The 25,269-nt window shown below is 45.0% G+C and overlaps 1 protein-coding gene across 2 annotated transcripts in view; it reads right to left on the reverse strand.

The window, feature by feature from the left end:
• The window catches only part of LOC143104213 (chemokine-like protein TAFA-1), a 112,383-nt gene that overhangs the window by 6,979 nt on the left and 80,135 nt on the right, over positions 1 to 25,269 (reverse strand). For both annotated transcript variants that reach the window (XM_076268182.1, XM_076268181.1), the window contains exons 2-3: positions 15,038 to 15,178; positions 1,427 to 1,551 (exon numbers count right to left, since the gene is read on the reverse strand). In XM_076268182.1, the coding sequence (XP_076124297.1) occupies positions 1,427 to 1,551; positions 15,038 to 15,178 (266 nt within the window). The remainder of the gene's footprint in view (positions 1 to 1,426; positions 1,552 to 15,037; positions 15,179 to 25,269) is intronic.

The raw sequence follows: 25,269 nt of genomic DNA on the forward strand, positions 1-25,269 counted from the left end.
GCTACTCGGGTCAAAGGAGCCCGCGGAGGGAATACGGATTTACTTATCTGGCCGGACGTCCTTATCACCCCCCAACTCCCACTCTTCATATGCATAATGCAGATTGCTTCCAGCGTCTTTTTCTCTCATAACCCCGTTTGGCTCTCCCTGTCAAATCTCATCCACATGCAGACCTTCACTCTTTTGGGCAAGGGGGCATTATGCTCATCACTCACTTCATTTCGCTGTGTGACGAGAGTCTGGGAGCTCTCTACTGGGAAATGTTTCCAACCCTAGCATGGTAACGGGCGTAGACATTGCGTTAACTTGTGTTACTGTAACACACTGGCCCAATCACATTGATCAAGGATTCCTAACGTGTCTTCCTACTTTGCCTAACCTTTACAAATTGATAATTAGCCAAATCAGCAGTCAGGAATCAATGTATATCTTTGCTGTAGAAATGTACAAATTTTTCCGACTGCAATTTTTGGATTGTTTGTAGGCATTGCTACTGCCGTTTACCACTGCTTTCAATTTCTAAACTTATGTCATTCCCTCTCGTCATTGATTGGCCCCAGCATTATGTTTCTCTCTGCATTGCCTTGAAATCATAGCTCATGGTTTGCACGGGGCTGTCAAGGTAAACCTTGTGATGAAGAATTCATATGCGCGCCAGACGCCGGCGCTCTGCAAGACTTATATTTCTACTTGAGTCACAGACACCCACAGACATACAATTGAACATATGTGTTGGTGTCAAGTAATATGGGGGGATCTGATTCTAAACCCGACAGCCCTGCCAAGGACATGTTCCACCCATGTACCAGTGTGACATTACAGTTAGTCGTGCTTGTCTAAACCTCTTTCAAAAGGATCTTATACAGTACTTGGCGAGTGGGTGGCTGAGCTGAAGGCTAGTATGTTGAATGCATCCATTCCATGTCTCAGTTGAATCCTAAGCCAAGGTGAGTTTTGTATTCTTCCTTCATGTCAGATTATAGAACATGTTCTGCACCCACCGTAGGGATGCAGGAGGCCATTAATAAAGCAGTTGGTTTATGGGTCTTTTATGAGTTGAGGTTAGATGGGAAATAAGAGTTATTGACAGATTGATAGTAATAAAACTAGTTTTTGTTGTATAGCAAATACCTGCAAGTATAGACAAACAGATGTTGAGACCTTTACTCCCCCACCTACACAAACATCACAATCTCAGAAACACACACACGCACACACATACACATACACAGACAGACACACACACACACACACACACACACACACACACAGACAGACACATACAGACACAGACACAGTAACACACACACAGACAGACACATACAGACAGACACACACACACACACACACACACACACACACAATGGTAGTGCTTCTTATATAAAATCTGTGGAGAAAAAAGGGAGGTGTGCCACAATGGTCTCACCCTGGTGGTCTTGATCTTATTCCCAGACGAGCACATCCATCCGGAGTTGTCAGGCAGCGTCTTGCACTCCTCTCCCTCCAGGCAAGGCTCCATCTCACACCACCACTTCCCAATCACGATGGACGCTGCAGCCAGGGGAACAGGGTCACAAACACGTGAGACTGAGGTCCATGGTCTCAGACACACACACACACACAGGCACACACGCAGGCACAGACATGCACACACACACACACGCACGCACGCACGCACGCACACACACACACACACACACACACACACACACACACACACACACACACACACACACACACACACACACACACACACACACACACACACACACACACACACACACACACACACACACACAGGCACAGACACGCACACACACACAGACACGCACACACACACACACACACACACACGCACGCATGCACACACACACACACACACTCTCTCTCTCTCTGTCTGTCTCTTTCACACATGTATAGACTCTCACACAGAGACTGCAAACCTTGACACATCTACTGCTACAATGTGATTTTTTTTTTTAGGAATCAGTGGGAGTCAGACGGTCCGGTCAAAATGTTGCATTTTGAAAGGGTCTGAAAGCCTATTCAGTAGCCTCTGGGCAAGACTAATAGTATGCATAATGCATTTACAGGTCTAATCTGCATACCTCATGAGAGTCCTAGTATTAAAAATAAATGGTATGGCTGGGGTGTGATACTGTTGGGACGTACGTGAATGAACTTTATGAACTCCCCTCATGATTGCAACACACCCCTACATGCCTCCACACGGTGCCTTATTATATCCGAGCCCTCAGAGCAATTTCAGTAAGTTTTTAAATGAGATTTGTTGTTTACAGCAATATAACAGAAGTAAAAAGATAATAAGAAAAAAAATAAAGAAAAGAAGAAAAAACTCAGAGCATTTAGTTTTGATATTAAAATGTTGTATAAAGACCCCCTTTATATTTTTCAATTAAAGATAATTGTCTCTCATTAACATTTACAAAATGCTACCTCCAAGCCAACAAACAAGACATTTTTCAACATTCAAACATTTAATGTGTGCAGCTGTGTCTGCACACATTGTGGACAGAAAGAGCTGTTTCTTACTCATGACTATCACTGGCTTTTATTGGGTAAAATATCAAACAATCTGCGAGTCTATCTTCGGCACCAAGTAAATTAAGTTAACATTCCGCACTGCTTTCATCTGTGGATGAGTCAGTTTAAGAGAGACGTTAGTTAAAAGAGAATGAGGAGAACGTGGAGATGAAGGCCGTAAGAATGATCGAGCACATTCCAGTAGTTTTAAGAATAATAATAAGAAAAAGATCCACAGCTGCTGAGTGAGTGACAAAGTGCCTTGGAATCTTTTCCTCCACAAGCACAAACACGAAGCCGTTTCAAGCTGTTCTTATATGCTCTAACAACTGCAATATGGTTCACCATCCTTTGGATGCCTCAGACGAACATGCTGCTCAGTGAAGGATGTCAGACAGTGTGCAGTGTGTGTGTCTTTGTGTGTGTGTGTGTGTGTGTGTGTGTGTGTGTGTGTGTGTGTGTGTGTGTGTGTGTGTGTGTGGGCTAGATGTTGACTCATTTGTCAGTTGCTTTTACTAGGCAACTGACACACACACTGACAGGAGCACAACGACTCTTGCTCCTGGCTGGCTTTGATGCTGATTTGCTTTCCAGAGACATTGTGATGCTGAGGCCCATGAGTCTGAGATGAGATGGGGGGACTTGAGGGTTAAACATCCAAGGCAACAGAAGAGTATTCTTTTTTATGCTTCGCAAATCTTGTTTTATCCCATTTTGTAAACTTCTTCAGCAGCTAGTGCTCCCAAGGTTACGAGAGGACCAATCAATAATGTCTAAGTCAAAGAGAGAACTTCTTCCCTCCTCTTCCATGAAAATAAAAATGATCCAAGGATTCTCAGCAGCTATTCCTCCATGTACCGCACTCTCTCTCCCCCTCTCTCCATCTCTCTGCCCCTCTCTGTCTCACTCTATGCACCAGGGGGAATGAGATGTATTTTTATGAGACGAAAGTCCTCCACAACAGTTTCGTACATTCCAGGCATGGTCTAAATGGATACCGGAGAGACATCTTCTAGACGATCCTCTCCACTCCTAATTCCCCCTACTCTCTCTCTCTCTCTCACTCTCCCTCCCCTATCTATCCCTCCCTCTCTCCCAAGCCCCTTAGAGAGATTAGGAGCTGAGCGGCAGTGGGCTTTCTCTCTCTCGTGGCATGCGCCAACCAAGGGCACATTAACCTCGGTGGTCCCCGCTGGCCCACTGAGGAAACAGGACTAATTATTGTGTACTCATACCTGACCCCTTTCTCCCTCCGTTTCCCTGTTGTCCCGGTGACACCTCCCATCTTAATTACATACGGGGTCCCTCGGAGAGGCGTCCCCTGCCTGAACTGAGAGCTGTGGCAGCTACCAAATAAACCGATGTTTAAGTAGAGGAGAGAGGATGTGCACATGAGTGGCGTCTTCCCACGCCCTTTGTCTTTTCACACGCGCGCTGTCACTATTTCTCTCATTCACACACAAACATAAATGCCCCTTGCAACCCCCCCCCCCCCCCCCTCTCGCTCACACACATACACACTCAATCTCTCTCTCTCTCTCTCTCTCACACACACACACACACACACACACACACACACACACACACACACACACACACACACACACACACACACACACACACACACACACACACACACACACACACACACACACACACACACACACACACACACACACAGAGTGTGAAAGAGGAGGGATAAAAAGGAAAAGGAAAGTGCTAATACCAAGTAAGCTGCCTGCGGCGCCACGTCTGATCTTTTAAACAACTGATAGTGTGCCATCTGGGTGCCACGGGGTGGTGTACTATTTGCCCAGCTCTCCGCTCGGAGGAAGGAAACAGCAAACCTCTTCCCCATTACACCATCCGCACAGGATTTATATGCCAACAACACTGGCCAAGCAGAATCCAATCTATGCCCAGAATGGTACAGTGATGCTTAGCAGAATCCAATCTATGCCCAGAACGGTACAGTGATGCTTAGCAGAGTCCAATCTATGCCCAGAACGGTACAGTGATGCTTAGCAGAGTCCAATCTATGCCCAGAACGGTACAGTGATGCTTAGCAGAATCCAATCTATGCCCAGAATGGTACAGTGATGCTTAGCAGAATCCAATCTATGCCCAGAATGGTACAGTGATGCTTAGCAGAATCCAATCTATGCCCAGAATGGTACAGTGATGCTTAGCAGAATCCAATCTATGCCCAGAACGGTACAGTGGTGCTTAGCAGAATCCAATCTATGCCCAGAATGGTACAGTGATGCTTAGCAGAATCCAATCTATGCCCAGAACGGTACAGTGATGCTTAGCAGAATCCAATCTATGCCCAGAACGGTACAGTGATGCTTAGCAGAATCCAATCTATGCCCAGAACGGTACAGTGATGCTTAGCAGAATCCAATCTATGCCCAGAACGGTACAGTGATGCTTAGCAGAATCCAATCTATGCCCAGAACGGTACAGTGATGCTTAGCAGAATCCAATCTATGGCCAGAATGGTGCAGTGATGCTTAAGGGAGGGAGCAAAAAAAGAAGGAAATAAAAGTTTGGAATATGTGACATGAGACAATCTCTGGAACATAAGTATGTCTTGAAGAGAGACTGAAAATGAGAGAAAGACAGGAAATTTGTGTGTGCTAAAAAGTCTGTGTGTGTGTGTGTGTGTGTGTGCATGCGTGCTTACTTGTCTGTGTGCATGTGTGCATCCCTGTGTGTGTGTGTGTGTGTGTACATGTGTGAAATGGACAGAGAGAGAGGGTTGGAGAGAAAGAGGGAGGGATGGATTAAACTGCTGGTTCAACAGAGATGTTAAAATATGTGACGCATTTCGCACAGAAGATGAATAGCCTTTCCTTGTGTTCAGCGGCACCATGATTATGCTTCCCAGCATAGCATCAAACACAGCCACAATAGAAAAATGCCTAAAGTCAAGGCCTTAGGTGTTACCATTTATACATTATGCCAACCAATGTGAGATATGTTTCAGGGCTCCACAGATATCTAGCAATATATGTACAACTTACATACACCATGATCAGATAGCTTATCTTATCTTTGTAATTTTTAAAAACAATTTACATGATGTGTGATAGACATATTCCATACCATTTTCCACATTAAGCAGCATTATTTTAACTTGCCTCTGTGCTTTAATGACTTGCTATGATAAATGTATGAGAATAAAAGATAAAGAGAGAGAGAGGGAAAGTGTGTGTGTGTGTGTGGGTGAGAGAAAGAGAGAGATAGACAAATGGATTTGTGCTCTCAGTCAGCACTGGGCTGTGGATGCTGTAGGGACCATCAGGGACAGGACCCAGGGGGGCTGTGGGTCAGTGTCTATCGAATGGACAAGAGCCAGATTTGCTGTGGGTGACCTTCCCAGCTGGAGCTCAGCCACCCAATGCGGATGGATGTATCCATTCACTACTAGCACCATTGCTCCCAAGTGGCTCTCATCTCCTCATCTCCTCCAACCCCCCCTCCCCCTCTAACCTGACCCCCCTACCAGTACCACTCACCACCCCCCCCCCCACACACACACACACACCCCCTCTATCCCCACCTCATGCCCTGAGCTACACTGCCAAAAAAAAAACACAACTTCAGCAACTTTGGTGCTGCACCTCTCCCACCCCAGCCTCCACCAACCTCCAACACCGACCCCACCCGTCCCCACCCGTCCGCTGCTGGCGGTCCCGAGACGAGAGGCTCCGAGGGGGGAAAGTGGATTACTGGAGCAGGTCGGGACCCCTGAGGCGCTCAACCCACATGCCCTGGTCATTACTTTTGCGGAAGACGGCGCCCTGTCGGCTCTGCTACTGTGCTACAGAGCGGAAACCTGACCCCTCTCCCCACCCAAAAAAAAAAACACGTTGGGGCCATTTCGCTGCCAGGGATTTTTTAGAGCGGCAAGGACCATTTAGCCCCGTGCAAATAAATCATCGTGCCAGAGACTTCATCATTCCCGAAATGCTGTTGGTGTGATAAAAAAATAATAATGAGAATGACACATTTGAGAGACAAATTGAAGGTCATAGTGGCTGAAGACTGATGAGGTCCAACGGAACTGTCTGCCAGATAGCGGCAAATGTTTGATCATGTCCTAAGCAATGAATCATTTAAAACTAACTCGGGCAATGGATCACACCCTTTGCATTGAAGACACTGTTTTATAGTAGTAATTTTTTCAACTTTTCAAAAGGCCTTTTCATTGAAGAAAAACACGCTGGAGCAACTTTGAGTTAGTCACGAAATCTTTACTTTCCAATACATTTTGTGAACCTCACCGTCTTCCCCCGCTTGCACTACCATCCGATCGATGACCTTGACCCACGTTTAGGGAGGTGCGCCACTGGATTAGGTGGTGTTGAGGAAAGGCAGCAGACAGCAGTTCCATACAAAAATATAATATTTATTTAGTCCACAAACCAGGAGGAAGCACAGCAGGAATCCAGACATAAAAATCCAGGGATTTGAACTCGCCATTAAACTAGGCAACAATTTTACAGACTTTCTAGGCTCCCGATCCAAACAAGGCAACCTTGCATAACTCTGGACCATACTTTATACCCTTGCCTCACAGCAAGCAAGGTTAACATTATAAACTTCAATTTACTTTCTAACTCTAAACTTCCCTGAGTCCCTGGATATCCAGCTCTTCCCTCTGTCTTCCGTTGTCTCGCGTCTATTGTGTGTCTCTCCCATGTGAAATAAGCCTGCCTTTAAATAGGCTAGACAATTACCCAATTAGGTCTGGGCTAAACCATTATAGGGAATGCGGGGGTGGTGGTGGTCTGTACCAATCACAACATTAACCCAATCACAGTTAAAATCAACACCTTAATACAGACAAAAACATATGAAATAAACAGCCATAAACCTGGAATTGAGTGCAGGTGAGTGTTTGTCCATGGAAGTGTGGCACAAGGCAGTTTTTCAAAAGTTTGTCGTAGGGGAGGACTCCTTTTTCACAGACCTCCAGTTAAGATTAGGGGTAGAGAGGGATTGCACTTTTACATTTTCATGTTTTTTTCCGCGGGTGTTCATTTACAGTGTCAACGGGACGATCGATGCGTAGCGCTGGCCAGCGGTGAACTTTCATTCTGCGCCTCCTCTTGACCTCTCTGTATCCTCCGTGCTTTACATCACTGTCCCCTAAGGCCATCAATGCGAAAGAATTAACTCTCCGCCGAGACAAAGTCACAACTACCTGTCTCTGAAGGCCCCTGCTCGTGTCACTGTCCACCATCAATCTCTCTCTAACACTCCACTAATTCCTGTAACTCTCCCCTCGGACCGGGTTGCTCCTATAATGAACCGATTGATTTAATAAGGACGAATGCGGCTCCTACGTAGGAGTGGACGATGGGCAAAGAGATGGACGGCTTCTTGAGCGAGAAACGACACAGGCTAATGGCGGGTATAAGTCGTGATAAGGTCAGAGAAGTGAGGGAGTAGAGAGAGATAGATGGACAGATAGAGAATAGAGAATGGAGAGAGAGTGGGAGAGAGAGAGAGAGAGAGAGGGGAGAAAAAGGAGTCAGTATAATGAAGGCTGTGAGTAATTAGTGAAGGGGCCTGGCTTGGAACCCCCTGATCCGAGGTTAGTCTCCCAGACCTTCCTGAGACCGCGGGGTCATTACTCTGCATTAATCACTGCTCGACAGAGGACTAGCGCTGGATCTTGATTACCCATGCAAACACTGTCATTTGGCCTCTCGATCACAGTGCTCGTCGGGGCCCAGAGACACCTAATGAATAGGCCTAGGCCTTCATTACAGGACTGTCTGTCAAGCCAGCCAATGCGACCCGGTCACTTTACGGGGGGTGCATCTGTGTGACAGTGATGACAGACTTCTGGAGAGAGAGGAGGAGGAGGAGGAGGAGGAGGAGGAGGAGAAGAGGACAAAGCAGGAGAAGTTTTGATTGCACAAGACGTCTGGCTTCTCCTGAACAAATAAGAGTATTAGGCTGACTCATGGTGCATCGGGTTGCATCTGGGGCTGAAATTGAAAAGCAGCGGATCGGTGTTCTTTGAGAAATGGGAAGCTTTTGTACTCTGTGATGGGCAGGTAGCCAGAGCCAGGGCCTTACTGAGCCCCCCCAGCCCCTTCCAACCACCCTACCCCCATTCCATCACCACCCTCCACCCCCCCCACCAGACCCATTTTCTTACCTTGTCTTCCAAGGCTGGAGGCAACTTATTCTCTTGTCAGATAAGAGGTCAGGTGACTAATTATTTGGGAGACTACTGAGAACATCAGCAGGCAAGCTCATTAGTCAGACTGTGGTGTATAACTATCTCTCCTTCAAACTCACAGTGACCCTATATGTCCGCGCCTCGGCGGTCAGCGTTCGCCCCTGGTCTGGCCTGACCGGCGCTCACCTGTTTCCCTTCTGTAAAGGTCCAGCGTCGAACATGGACAGGCCCTGTTCCTGACCATTTTATTTCCTGCTCATTTCTCCAGCAGGTCACCGCTCAGTGACCCACGGCAAGGAGGCTGAGTGAGCCACTACGAAGACCTACGCAGTGCAAAACTGACTTTCAAATACTCCACCTGTATAGAGGCTCTGATTCTCTCCTGTGGATGTTGCTGTCTCACCCTGATGTACTGTGGCACACGTGTGCATGCTGTATAAAACTTTTTCCACAAAATAATACAGTATACAGTCCTGAGACAAACTTACTATGGAAGAAATGAATGTAAAGGTGAATATTGGGTTAATTGTGTTTTTTGAACTGGAACAAGAGCAGCACATTTCAATTTGTTCACAGTGGAACTGGAAAAGTATCTGTGGTCCGTGCATCATTCAGATACGCTGGCAACAACTCACAGTTCACAATGACCTCATTATATAATTTTTTTCTGCTGATGGTGATGCTGCACCCATGCATGGCAATGGGAGTTAGATAACATCTAACATACTGTTGAAACCCAAGCCAACCCAGCTGAGCATATAATCCCGATGTGCCTGGGACAAAAATTCAGGTGACTGTCCCTGATGAGCTCCGAATGTGGAGTCACTGCCTGCGTTTGAGTTCCCATGTCCATGTGTGTGTGTGTGTGTGTGTGTGTGTGTGTGTGTGTGTGTGTGTGTGTGTGTCTCCCCTTGTGGCGTTCTCTCACACACACCACGAGGACCTGCCATGAGAGCATCCTCACTGAGTGCCTGAAGCAAAACAGAAGGCCTCCTTCCTCATAACTGCTCATTAGAGACAGGGGGTGGGGGTGAGAGGGCAAGGAAATGGTAGAGGGGAAGGGAGAGACAGAGGTTGATGGAAAAATACTATGTACACATACATGCACACATACATAGTGAGTGAAATGACGAGAAAGAGAGTTATGTCCATACGGTATGTGGAAATGAGAGAGAGAGAGAGAAGAAGAAGAAGAAGAAGAAGAAGAAGAAGAAGGAGTGTGTGTGTGTGTGTGTGTGTGTGTGTTGTGTGTGTGTGTTGTGTGTGTGTGTGTTGTGTGTGTGTGTGTGTGTGTGTGTGTGTGTGTGTGTGTGTGTGTGTGTGTGTGTGTGTGTGTGAGTATGTTTTTTTGTGTTTGTATATCTCTGGCCATTATCAAGCGACTCGGTGCCCTGATAGAGTTTTAATCTGAGTGCTTGTGACTGGGCCGGCAAGGACTGTGGGAAATAAGCTGCAGCATTTGACTTGTTAAAAGGGATGTTGTGCAGGAAGAGCCTTGTTGGCCTTGACATAACTGGGACATAGTTCTTCTTGTCAAAACTCATAATCAATTCGCACGCAGTGATAATCTGACAGCACCCTCCTACAGAGTACGGAGGTCTCCGAGCACCATATTTCTGAAAAAAAATAAAAAATAAATAAAAAATCTCAAATCAACTTCAAATTTGACAAAAATAATAATGCACGAGTCAAGCATACACTTAGCATGTACTTCTGGCTTGTGAGAGAGCTGCACTTGGTGTGTGTGCACTATTTTATCTGACATTGCTTGTTATTCTGGCTGGGGCGGGATGGGACAGGAGGGGAGGAGTCTGTTTGTGATGATAAAAACAGGCACCACAGCGCGCTAACTTTGTCTAAAAGACTTTTAAAGAGTCAGTCAACACAGAGGGAGGGAGCTGTTGTTTTCCAAATTTAGCTGCCCATTCTCCTCTGTGTGGGGAGTCCACTGCACTGCCTCTGAGAGGATCAGAGTGGTTGCCACTGTATGTATCTGCTATCATAAAGACAGGATTAATAACGCCAGGGCCTGGGAGGAACCTCCATCTGGGCCACAGCACTGCTGAGGGGGGACAGGCCAGCCATCGAGCCAGCCAGCCGTAGAGCCCACAACTTTATAATCCCCGCTATGCTACGCTATGCTACGCTCCAGCTGCAGCCAGAGGGGACAGCAGATAGGAGCAGCTCCACAGCGCAGCATCCTCCATACAGCAACTTCCATACCACCGTAACCCCATCATCAGCTCCACAGCGCAGCATCCTCCATACAGCAACTTCCATACCATCGTAACCCCATCATCAGCTCCACAGCGCAGCATCCTCCATACAGCAACTTCCATACCACCGTAACCCCATCATCAGCTCCACAGCGCAGCATCCTCCATACAGCAACTTCCATACCATCGTAACCCCATCATCAGCTCCACAGCGCAGCATCCTCCATACAGCAACTTCCATACCACCGTAACCCCATCATCAGCTCCACAGCGCAGCATCCTCCATACAGCAACTTCCATACCACCGTAACCCCATCATCAGCTCCACAGCGCAGCATCCTCCATACAGCAACTTCCATACCAACGTAACCCCATCATCAGCTCCACAGCGCAGCATCCTCCATACAGCAACTTCCATACCACCGTAACCCCATCATCAGCTCCACAGCGCAGCATCCTCCATACAGCAACTTCCATACCACCGTAACCCCAACATCAGCTCCACAGCGCAGCATCCTCCATACAGCAACTTCCATACCACCGTAACCCCATCATCTTCCCTTTGTCTTAGCCATTCTCATATTTAGGCCACTGTTATTCCTGTGTATTGCATTGTGTTAATTACTGTTTAACTACATTGTGTTAATTACTGTGTAATTACTGTGGTGAATGTTAATAACAAAGTGAATGTGAATATTGATTGGTGTTTCATAATTAATCTTACTAATTAATAAAATGAGTTAATATAATTATAACATTTATTTACTAAATATATGAATAGAGGTGCAAGGTAATATTTTATAAATCTATCCATAATTTATATGTCTATGTGTTGTTATAATTGTTAAGTAGAGCATGTAGTTGTGCTAGATGTGGGTATTCAGTGTATTGATTATTTAAAGGGACACCAGGCAAGCCTGATGCTTTTTCTCTACGAAACTCCCCCTCGCTCGGTCTGAAGCTCTTTTCCTTTTCTTTGCATCATCCGTCAAGGATTTTCGCTGCTTCTTCGCCAGCTCTGCCATTATACACACGTTTCACGTATACACAATCGCTAGCGTTTCGTTAGCCTGCCTCTGTGCTGTATACAGTATGTAAACTGATCCTGCTTCAGTCGGCGGGTACGATACACTGAACTTGCAAGCGGGATATTCTTCCTACAGGCAGTAGGGGCGGGCGAGAGAGTCTTCATTCGCCCTGTCATGAGTCATTTAACCATATACCGACTTGCGAAGATGAGTAATTAACACGAAAACATTGCCTGGTGTCCCTTTAACCCTCAAAAAGGCACATGAGTTTAAACAGCATTTTGTCGCTCTGGCCTGGCCTCTGGAGACATGAAAGTCGGCTAAATCACTAACTGTCCTCTTTTTACAATACATAGGTCTGGTCTGGTCTCTCACAGTCCACAGAACTGTATAGATCCTTTCAATTTGTTCCTAGAGGGTTTCCGATTGGAACATTCCAAATCAATTCAGATATGTAATTGGACTAACCAGACCATGATTACAGGATTAACTTTGAATGCTCTCCAAAATGTCGACTTTACATATTTTTTAAATTTTTGTTTGTCCCCAAGTTACCATTAGCTCAATGTTGTTTTCTATGCCACCAGAAATGCCTTAGGAATGCACATGTTTGTTTATGCCATAGAAAGGGTCTGTAGTGAGACAGGTTTGTTTATCTTCAAGTTGTAGAAATTATACAAGTACTCTTCTAATTTATCAACAGTGTTCCTTTCTCTCTTTTTATGGAGATATCAATATTAGCACATTTTACCATGTGCTATTCAGTTAACACGTGCTAACAACGGCTTCCTCTTACACTGACTCATGCTAGACTTGGGGGCAACCAGTGTTGATGGAAAGGGGGATATTTGTTATTTCTCGCTCTCTCTCTTTCACTCCCTCCTCTTTTTGATGGACTTCATATTGAAGCCCTCTGTGCTGATGACAACTGTCATTTCCTTCTCCTTACATAATGAGTGCTTTCAGTTTAATCGATACAGCAGCAGGTAAAGGAGGCTTTTTCACCCTCTCACTGTGGAATACTTGTGCTTGGAAGAGTGTGAACTTTTTTTGTATCACTTCGCATCAGTGTTTCTTGACGTGATGGATAGCTCAACTCCCGAGCACAGTGTGTCTGAACTCTGTATTTATAGAACACCAAGTCTGAAACTTGACAACCGTTGTGACTTGGCTCCAAGAAAGCTCTGGGACAAAAGTGTTAGGCTAAGCTGAAGGAAACAGTGGAGATGCAGCGAGGAAAATGTTGGACAGGCTGCATAGGCCGTGTTAGCTAGCTAATGTCATGTCTGGTCACTCTGGAACCCTGGGGAGGTGCAGCACAGTGCTTCACGTTTTATGAATCTTTCATAGGAGATGTTTTCCTCATGGCAAACTTCAGGGCTCTCCTCATGTTTTAGACATATCACAAAAGTACTTTTGTTCTCCCTGGGAAAAGTCACATTGTATTATATGGGACACTGTGATGCCATATTAATAGTTGGCCTTAAAGAAAACACACAATACTCACAGTCACAAGAATGACTGTCGATTAAAATATGGCACTGGGGTTTAAGACCACAGCAGACTTACTGTCACACTGGATGCAAGAGACACGATGGTGTGATTGACACTTGACATAACACAACATTGGTGTTGGTGTGGTATTAGTATACTCCTAGGTGTCCATTTTCAATGTACTGGGTACGCCTTTAGCATTATTTTTCAAAGTCGCTCTAAGCGATGCTGGGTAACGTCACTTCTGTTGACGTTCAAACTAAACAGAAAGCTAGCTTGCTACTTCCTCCCCCTCCCTCCCGTACAATTGAAACTCTCCTAATAGTGCATCTCGTCTGTGATTTGCTGGAACAGTTTGTTATGATTTTATAGGCATGGTTTGCCCAAGTTGTTTTGTGGCTGTTTTTGGAGTCTGGGTTGTCCACAGAGATTGCGTTTTTTTAACAGTGATTCAGGACACAGGCAGCTAGCGGATGGTGAGGTGATGTTTGCTGTAAGTGACAAAAAATGTTTTAACCTGAAAAACGTACAGCATGATATCGCTTAGAGCACCATAGCTCATATTATAGCTAATAAATAAATAAGTTTGTTTTTATCTGGCCCATAAAAATGACATATAGAGGAATCTTCTTGAATCTTGCATCTGTTAAAGGGGTATCCAGCGCATCGAAAAGTGACAAAAGTGGTCATGTTCCTAAACAGTTACTCAGTGCAATACCAGGTGTTTCACGCACACAGTGGCAATGACAGAGGTGCCATTCTCCCTATTGTAAGTCAGTATACCATCTAAATATACCATCTAAATGAGCTTGAATCCATTACTTTAAGGAAAAGAACGACATTCTTTAAATCTCTGACCCTTGTCAGCATCCAGTTCTCAGGTTGTTCCAATTCGCTGACTAATTTGAACCCTTTGTGCTGATAACCTGCACCTGACACAACACCTGACCATAGATGACACAAAGAGCTCCTTCACACAGAAGAGTACAGACACTGATTTCATTTCATCTGTGTATGCACTACGCCTTTCAGCCATTTTAAAAAAAGAAATAAAGAGGGCAATTTCAGACCTCTTTGTATTCATAATTAATGGCCTGCTTAAATCACAAGGACACAAAAGATTACAAATGGAGGGCTTTCTCTTCTTTAACACTTGCTCATCGGAGTCGTCATTAGAATACATGTTATTCACAGCACATCACAATCACAAAGGCTTGGCTTATGCTAATCACTACACTGACTATGAACAGATCACGTTAATGCTGTATTATTGTAGCATAATACATGTATGTGGGTATATAAACATGCATATGATCCCATACAGCAGCTATACAGTAAAATTACGTTACATTAATGCATTAATCAAGACAGTGGCCTTGACTGGCTCAAAATGTAATACATAATTTCATTGTCTATTCATGCGTTCTCTTTCAGTCTATTTTCAACCATTATTTGTGCTGGATGGCATGTTATACTTGATCTGTCTGTAATTTGGAACAACACATGCCCCGGGTGATATTTGGATTAGAGTGTGGGCGGAGAGTCAAGCTCACCATCTACACACGAGGGCTTGTTGCGCGTCGTCCCCGCCACTTTCCCCGGCAGACAGGAACACTTGACCGTCTGGGACCTTTCTTCGATGCGGTTCTTATTACAGCACCGATGGGCCGCGATAACTTCACACGTACCTCCCTCTGCAGAAAGAAACAGAGAGACAGACAGACAGACAGACAGAGAGAAAGAGAAAAAGATATGTTTATAAAATGTGCAATATTAATTAGGTCAAAGGCATGAGGCACATCTGGTACATTTGGTGCACCCGGAAAAGTAAGAGAATCTCAGGCAGCTGTTTGGAAATTACCGGCAGCTGGTGTTGTCAAAATACTGTGTACTGTGCATCCAATTTCACCATCCCTCTAATTTCACAGAAAATATCCCTTCAGATTGCTTTTCCAAATGCACTTTCTTCAGCTGGCAATGCAATCGTCCTCCCAATGTGGATATTGAACCTTGTAAATCCTCAATTGTCAGACTATACGGTATTTGAGATAAATATTTGCATTAAAATAGACTCACAAGTGAAGCCTTAATTTGATTAACCCATCTGGCCCGATGATCTATTATCACAGTGCTATACGGTGCATGGAGCAGCATTAAGTCCCCCACCGAGGAGCAAATATGGGGCCCATTTCACACACAGCCTCTATAAGGACCTTCTGTGTAATTACCATGTACGCAGCTTCATGATGTGCTGCAAATTGTCCTTGAAGCGTGCTGATTATCTTATCTAAATGAGACGCTTTTTTCCAGAGGTTCCCATGCAAATTGGGGCCTTGATGCTGCGGATATGGAGTGAGACCTGATGCTGCGCTCAATTCGCTCTCTGGAGCACCTGCATGCTGTGTGTGTGTGTGTGTGTGTGTGTGAGTGTGAGTGTATGTGTATATATGTGTGTGTGTGTGTGTGTGTGTGTGCGTGTGTGTGTGTGTGTATGTAAACAGCACATAAAGCATTCATGACTGTTTCATGAGACATGACTCAACATTCATACCAAACCTTTTATGAAGACAGAACGATGACAACTTGTCAAAATAAAAGTCCAACAATCGCAAAGCAGCATTGCCATTTTTCTCTCCAGCCTTTGTAAATATTTCATGAATATCTTATGAAGTCTACATCAAATGTCACTTTACTATACAAGTTGTGAAGTATTCATAATCACTGAATTTAACACTGGGAGGTAAACTAGTGTAACCTGCGTTGTGTTGAACCTGCGCGATTCAGCCCTGCACACGCCCAGACTCGAACAGCAGCACCTCGGATCGGGAGGCGAGCGCGCTAACAATTGAGCCAATAGCCCAGGCTACTGGCTCGCATGCCAGCAGCACTCTTGAGGCGTCGGGGAGTGAGGTTTACCAACGTTCCACAAGCACAGCTAAGCTAGCTGGCATCCGTTGTTACACTCACCCCCCTAAACCTCACTCCTGATCCGGGTCACGGCACCAATGTAACCTGCGTTGTGTTTAACATGCACGATTCAGCCCTGCACACGCCCGGACTCGAACCCGCGAACAGCAGCACCTCGGATCGGGAGACGAGCGCGCTAACAATTGAGCCAATAGCCCAGGCTACTGGCTCGCATGCCAGCAGCACTCTTGAGGCGTCGGGGAGTGAGGTTTACCAACGTTCCACAAGCACAGCTAAGCTAGCTGGCATCCGTTACACTAGCCTACATTCAGCTGATCTGTATTTGTGTAACCTGGAACGGTTGGACATTCCCAGTAGCAAAATATGCGATATCATCTGCAAAGGTATCATAAAACAAATACATTTTTATGAAACAAAAATTATTTGCTTGACCATGTTCTGTCTTTTTGGCACTGGAGTAGCCCATTGACTCAGATGTGTGATCAGGTAAGAGGTTTGGAACAAAAACGGCAATGCTGCTTTGCAATTGTTGGAGTTTTATTATGACCGCCGCGCAGCGAAGCGGCAGTCATATAGGTTTAGTCAGAATTGTTTTATTTTTTATTTATTTATTTTTTTCGCATGCCCAAATTTCCGTCAATGAGTCCCGGGACACTGAAAAACCGGGGGTACACGAAACTTGGTGGGCATGTAACCCCACATGGATAGCATGGAACCATCGTTTTTCGTTTTGATCTGTGGCCCCCCCGCTGGACTGGACCCCCCGAAAGGAGGGAAGGGCAGACACAGTTTTCTGTGAATATCTCGAAAACCGTAGGGTTTAGGAGGACCATTTTTTTTTGTATGTTGATCTCAAGGGGCCATGTCAACCCATTCCATAACCACTCATTTCATGTATAGCGCCACCTAGTTAAACACAAAAAAGTAAAAATGAGGTGTTGTAATTGAAGGTATCTGTGACCTAACATAGTCAAAACTGCACGAAATTGGAAGTGTAGGATCATTATGACACCATCTGTATGCACGCCAAGTTTTGTGGAATTCCGTTCATGGGGGGCCACACAATAAATTAATTTATGTTACTATACACCAACTGGCCTGTAGGTGGCCGGAGACAGTTTTCTGTGAATATCTCGAGAACCGTAGGGCCTAGGAGGTCCACCTTTTTTATGTATGTTGGTCTTAAGGGGGCATGTCAACCCATCCCATTACCACTTATTTCATGTATAGCGCCACCTAGTTAAAAATTAAAAAGCAAAAAATTAGGTGTTTTCATCACAATATCTCTGGCTGACAAGGTCAAAACTGCACGAAATTAAAAGTGTAGGATCATTATGACACCCTCCGAATGCATGCCAAGTTTTGTGTACTTTCGTTCATGGGGGGCCTTACAATAAAATAATTTATGTGTTCATTTAGTGACGTACACCAACAAGGATTCCCGGGACACTGAAAGGGTACACAAAACTTGGTGGGCATGTACCCCCACATGGATAGCATGGAACCGTCATTTTTTGTTTTGATCTGTAGCCCCCCCGCTGGATTGGACCCCCCGAAAGGAGGGTAGGGCAGACACAGTTCTCTGTGAATATCTTGAGAACTGTAGGGCCTAGGATGACCATTTTTTTCCGTATGTTTGCCTCCAGGAGTCATGTTAACCCATTTCATGTGCACACATGTGCACAAACAGATACACACACACACACACACATACATTCACAGTAATCATACGTATGACACATACTCACACAGTAGACATATGTACGCTTGCATGCACAGGCACATACGCAGGCACACACACAAGCACGCACACACACACACACACACCCACACACACACACACACTCCCACACCCACACACATAACATAAACATAACACAAACAATCAAGAATTTCTCAGAATTATGAACAGGCGGGCAAGATGGAGGTGGGGTTGTATAAAATTAATTTTACATGTGAAATCTATCAACTAATCATGTTTTGGTACTTGTTGTCTAGCAGATACCAAGAATTGAGTGTGGATAATGCAATTTAGTGAGACAGTTAGAATCATATAGGCCTTTCAGCGTGATTTCTTTTTGTGGAAAAAATGTGCTGGACTGGGCGGCGGTCATATTTTGTACCGCTCTGCGGTACATCTAGTTTTGACACATTTTTGTCGTTCTGTCTCCACATTCATGAAAGGTTTGGTATGAATGTTGAGTCATGTCTCATGAAACAGTCATGAATGCTTTATGTGCAGTTTATGACAGCTGCTATGAATGTGTTATGAAGTCACCCGTCAAGTAAAGTGTTTTATTTAAAAAAAATATTGCTATTTAGGAGCAGCCTACTCCTAGTGGTAAGATAAAAGGCTTTGTGAATATGGCCCCTGGTGTCTAACCCATGCATAGCCCATTTACACAAAATAATGGTCGAATATTACTGAGGATCATTGTTATTTAAGAACATGCAGGGGGCACCAAAAACATCTTACTCATAAAAAATCATCATACCGCACATTGTGGCGGGTCTGTTATTTAACCTAGGCTACTTACTGTAGGCTGCGCAAACCACAGGCCTTTATTTTGGGCTTTATTATTTTTCGCTTTCAGTGTGGGGTATAAACAAGCTGAGAATTTAGCGGTGTCACGTATGCCTGTCACAGACGTGGGGAGCTCTTTGAAGCTTGGGATAATGTGGTACAGTTACTACAGTAACAGTATTTTATTTTAATTCTTATGGAATATTTTTTTTTCACTTTTATAAAGGCTTTGTTTGAATGCTGTTGGAACAAATAGTTGTTGATTATAAAGGCAACTTTCTGTTGCAATATTCTGTGTGTTCTGGACTGCAGGTAACTTGTGGTTCTCAAACTTTTTCTTTCATTCCCCACTTTGATCAAGGGTGCATTGACTGATAATAGTGGAGATAACGTGTTATCCTGAGGCCTTTGCAAGTCAGCATCTCTGACGGTAGTCTACCCTATTAAAAATATAAGTTTTCGATATCCCAAACGGAGAGCCATACTTTATTGTTTTTAACGATCTATATGCTACTCACCAAAATGTAGGCATGGGAACATGATGAAGTATCCAACTGTCGTATGTTAAATTATTGTGATTACGAGCCAGTGGTTTTCAAACATTATGCGTGACTTGGACATCTATCGAAATGCAACAGGCTCATATAGTCCTCGCATTCGCAAAATGAGGACATAGGCTACAGACTGCTCAGATAACAGGTGTAGCTACCTCCAGTTTTGCACAGTTTTAGTCAAGTTATAGGTCATAGTTGTCTAAGCCTGTATGTGTGTGTGTATGTGTATGTGTACTGTATGTGTGCATGCATGTGTTAGTGTGTGTCTGTGTGTGTGTGTATGTGTGTGTGTGTGTGTGTGTGTGTTTGCACTTATATTGATGGGGGAGAAATGAGAGCTGCTGCTCTTTGGACCCTGGGAATGGAGGATTTCAGACTCGGTTACCAGTTTTCTTCAGTCTATTGAAATTCAAATCAATGAAGAGCAAAGCAGTGATATCATAAGCGCTGTTCAGTAGAACTTACAGCTGTGTTGGAATAGATTAAAGGCAAAGAGACACACACACACACACACACAGTCAGCTTATGATATCAGACACACAGACACTTCCCCTACAGCAGCTAATATGACACCAGAACAATAGCTAGAACCTAAGGGATCACTGGTTGATGGAGTCCCCCCCCCCACACACACACTCACACTTCCTCTTCTTCTCACACCACCTTCCTGTTCCTCCTCTTCCTCTCTCCCTCTCTCTCTCCTTCTCCCTCTCTTTCCTACACTGGAGGAGGATTTAACTCTGAGATCCATGAGGTGGGATTGGGGGGGCGACTGAGAGGGCAGGCGGCTGCCAGAGTCCTGGCCGAAGCCCGTGAGTAATGGAAGAGCCACTGGAAGTGCCCCTTTCGCACAATTATAAAGCGGCCGGCTAATGCAGCCAGCGGGGCTGCTGGAGAGAGGCCCTCAATCAGTGGTGCTCCCCTTCCAGACGCCCAGGGAAAAACTCTTTATCATCCCAGTGACAGCTATCGCCCCGCGCGCGCCGCCATCCCACAATTAAACTGGAGCTCATCCGAGGACACTGAGGAGAGAGCGAAAGGAGAGAGAGGGGGCAGAAGAGAAAAAGAGAGAGAGAGAGAGAGAGACAGCGCGGGGTCTTCTGTTGAGTAAGCTGCATTAGGCAATGGAACGCTCACAGGCCTTTTGGACGTGTTCATGGTAATGTCTTTCTTTCTTTCTTTCTTTCTTTCTTTCTTTCTTTCTTTCTTTCTTTCTTCTAGTTGTTATTGTTTTGTTGTTGTAATAGAGAATGAAAATATGTGGGCAGAAAAAAAAGACCAAAACGTGGGAGAAAAAAAAAATCTGGACATTATCGAGGCTGCTTGCCAAAACGGCTGCAAAGTGCTGTGTCCGGCCAAATGAACTGCACTCTCAGTCAGCCAGACAGGTTTGGTAACACTTTTCCCCTCGAATTTCGATCAACATCCGACACATTCGCTCCACAGCCCGAGCAGCTGTGCCGCTGATTAAAAGTGAAACCCATGGCCGTGTTTAACCACACTCTCTTGCCATATTACTGTCGCCCTTTAAAAGGTTAGGCATTGATCTATCGAGACCCAACGCTGACCTCAAACCATGAAAGTGCGAGGAAGGGGGAAATCCTCGGGGACTTGCTTTCAAACTGCCATAGGCTGCAATGTTCTATTTTCACCTCAGGTTTTTTTTTCATACTGTACCACCACTATCATCTTGCTGCTCCCACGGCAACTAGCCGTACATACGCATGGCGCAGCCTTGACGCAAATGCTTACACTTCCTATTGCCTTAATGTCAGGAGGTCAGTTGTATTGCACACCTTGTAACCTTTGATTCACTTAAAAAGAAAACACATACACACACACACACAAACAGCCATTCAAACTGTGCTAGTTTTTACTGTTTTTACTGTACGAGGGAGCTGACCTACAACACCCGCTTCCCCTTCCCACCCACACACACACACGTGTAAGAGTGTGTAAGCATGACCGACTCGTAGTGTGCTCTAGGCGGTCATGGACCTCTGTCTGTGTGTGCCTTCATTGGCACTAACCCCTGGGCCAGATAAGGAACATGGCTGAGGGTCTCACCTTCATTCATGTAAGCCTGAAGAGCACACTCTTATTGTGGCATCAGCTATAGTTTGTGTAAAAGCAGATTTTTCTTTTCTATTCTTTTGTATTTTTACTGATGAACTGATTTTTACTGATCAGTTATGCAGCAAACCAACATATTAAAAATAAACCTCAGATTCATATCAATACAATAGATCAGAAAAGTTTTCTCCTGACAAGAAGTTGTGCAACTACTTACTTAATGTTTTTTTTCCACATGCAAACCCACATGCCTGGTGTTGCCTGAAGGAACGTACTGCACAAGCTTGCACTGCTGAGACCCTGTGGAGGGGGATCTATACTTTTGTAATCGATTTCTCAGTGGGGCTCCTGCAAAGAGTTGGCTAGCAGGTAATGAGCTGGCTAAGGTGCTTGGCACTGCAGCAGCAGAAGCCAGGTGTGTGTGTGTGCATGGTTGTTATTGTGTGAGTCTGTGTCCATGAGTATGTGTGTGTGTGTGTGTGTGTGTGCATGGATGTGTGAACTGTAAGGTCAGGTAAGCACCACTTTGTCCAGCCATCAGGCTGTGTGTGTGTGTGTGTATGGGGGGGGGGGGGGGGTTTGACATTAAACCATCACGTCCAGTACCATCTGTGCTCAGAATGGGCTCCGCAGTAATGGCCCCTTCCCCACTATGATCCAGGCTGTAATGGAGAGCTGCTTGGAGGACAAACGGCCACTTGGCGGCATAATTACGGCGCTCAGTTACACCTCAAAACTCATTCCGGGCATCTCTTTCTTGTCGCCTCAAGGTAATTACTGGATCATTACCTGTCTCGCTTTGTAAGTGTTTATTTATGGGATGGGTGCATTTTCAGGAGGGCTGGACTGAGCATATGTATGTAGTGTAAAGAGCTGGACCGTGCAGACCGCTCATAGCCCTTGATGTCTACAGAACACTGTGCGAAGGCAGGAGGGAGTAGGCGGATCTCCCGGCTTGCATCTCACTTAGGAGGAGGTGGACAGTATACATTCCTCGCTGGCCCCGGTCATTTTTCTCCTCCGCTCGCGTGGTAAACGGAGCAAGGGGTCACTGGCTTATTGGACGAGGCGATTATGTTTAAGGAAATCAATGCCTCATTGTTTTCGGGTTAGGCCAAGGGCCAATTAAAATGGCACTAATGAGAAGCTGCTGTATTAAGGGGAGAGTGATGGCAACGGGGAGGGCTGTGCATCTGTTTCCCCAGGAGGAGGGCGCCTAGGTATGAACAGGCCATTTATGACGCAAGTAAGTTTTGCTCTGTGTTGTGTTTTCTGATATTAATAGAGGAAGGGCCTTTGCATTGAAAGAATTGTGAATAAGCATTATAGTCTAGTTTATTATGAACGCCGCGCAGCGAAGCGGCAGTCATATAGGTTTAGTCAGATTTTTTTTTCTTTTCTTTTTTTTTTTTTCGCATGTCCAAATTTCCGTCAAGGATTCCCGGGACACTGTGTGGATCATTATGACACCCTCCGAATGCATGCCAAGTTTTGTGAACTTTCGTTCATGGGGGGCCTTACAATAAAAAAATGTATGTGTACATTTAGTGACCGTACACCAACAAGGATTCCCGGGACACTGAAAGACCAGGGTACACGAAACTTGGTGGGCATGTAACCCCACATGGATAGCATGGAACCATCATTTTTCGTTTTGATCTGTAGCCCCTCCGCTGTACTGGACCCCCCGAAAGGAGGGTAGGGCAGACACAGTTTTCTGTGAATATCTTGAGAACCGTAGGGCCTAGGATGACCAATTTTTTTCATATGTTTGCCTCCAGGGGTCATGTTAACCCATTCCATGTGCACACATGTGCATAAACAGATACACAAGCACACATACATTCACAGTAATCATACGTATGACACATACTCACACAGTAGACATATGTACGCATGCATGCACATGCACAAACACACATACGCAGGCAAACACACAAGCACGCACACACACACACACACACACACACCCACACACATAAACATAAACGTGTACACGCACACATGCACACAATTCAAGAATTTCTCAGAATTGAACTAATCATGTTTTGGTACTTGTTGTCTAGCAGATACCAGTGAGAATTGAGTGTGGAAATGCTATTTAGTGAGACAGTTAGAATCATATAGGCCTTTCAGCGTGATTTATTTTTGTGGAAAAAATGTGCTGGACTGGGCGGCGGTCATATTTTGTACCGCTCTGCGGTACATCTAGTTTCTCCTGTCTTTGTCCTATGCAAGAATCCCTTGTTTATTCTTGAATGATTAGAATCCAGGCACTGTCTAAGGACCTTTTGGCTTATCATCAGGTGTGACTCTCCATTGTATAGACTAGAGCAAGGATGGGGGGGGGGGGGACGAACACCCATGAAACGCCATTTTCGTAAAGATGGCTGCGGTCAATTTCATGTTTTTTTGGCTGAAGTAGCTAGCCTAGCATGGGCCATTGAAATGAATGGGGGCGGGACTTAGTCACTCTCTCCAGTTATATATAATACCTCCATGGTTGACACTTCAGCGTGAGAAATCGGGGGTGTGGCGTGTGAGTGTGTGAAACTAATCAAATGCGTGTGTCTCACGGCCAATGCGTGAGAGTTGGCACCTATGATTATGTTATGATAAATGCTAACGGGCATCACTGTTAATAAACTGCAGCTCGGAAAAGATAATTGCATCATGTGTGAGCAGGAAATTAAACTTGTGCTTTCCAGCAACAACCTCTGTGGGGACCAGGCTAGACAATCCACAGGTATGGTAAGCACTTCTCACCGATGCCCATAACCTTATTACACGGTGACTAGGACTATATGAAGTCTCTCAGTCACAGATGGAGCAAACTTTTTTTTTTAGAGGATGTCAGGTGTGACTGCGTGGTAATGGCTACTGGTTTACATGGCTCACGGGTCAGGTATGAAGGCCCCTTAGGCCGGACAGACACTGTACAATTTTTCTGTCAAGCAGCAACAAAGCACCTCACAGTGCACTGGCTTGGATTACTGTGGTCACACTGCAGCTCACACTGCAAGACATGCAAAAGAAAATTCATCAGACGTGCCAGAAATGCAGCCTGGAGCTGAAGCGTTTATTGTTATGTTTTCTAATTGGGCGTTGCAAGCCTGCTCAAAGTCCACAACAAATGGTAACCATGGTAATTCTGCCCGATTCTATAGTTTGTTGATTTGGTGTCTGCCCAGCTTTGGGATTTTCTTTTGTGTCTCCAGGGAGGTCAGGACCGGATCTGGTGTACAGCTTCACTTTCATGCCTATGAGCCCGTACAGAATCCCTTCAGCATCTCAAGCTGATTGCTGTGAAAGATTAGAGACAGATGGAGAGGCAGAGGAAAGACACTTTTCTGGGCTTTTTTCCCCTGACAGTGATGAGTGTGAGTTTGAGTGTAATGCTTTAGGTAATGGTGAACACATTGCATGAACCCGGTCTTTTCTTTCTCTGAGATAAAAATTTTTTTTTGTTACTCTGAACTGTCTTTTGTTTTCCTGAGCTGAAATGGATCTGGATATGGCAAAAACACCCTGTCTGGGGAATGACAATGAACATGAGGTTGTGACCAACAGCAAATTCATGCAATCAGCTCCGAGCAAGCAATAATTAATGTGATAATTCCTGAGAAATTTAGGTAGTTTTTCTCGTCTTTTTCCCGCTTTTTCTCGCTGTTGTGCTGGATCTGTTTTATTCATGCCTTCTCTAATC

This window comes from Alosa pseudoharengus, unplaced genomic scaffold (genome assembly GCF_046254945.1).
Source record: "Alosa pseudoharengus isolate Yale_2024_CS ecotype anadromous, Long Island Sound unplaced genomic scaffold, YU_APseudo_1.1 YU_APseudo_1.1_scf_5, whole genome shotgun sequence".
Taxonomy (NCBI): Eukaryota; Metazoa; Chordata; class Actinopteri; order Clupeiformes; family Clupeidae; genus Alosa; species Alosa pseudoharengus.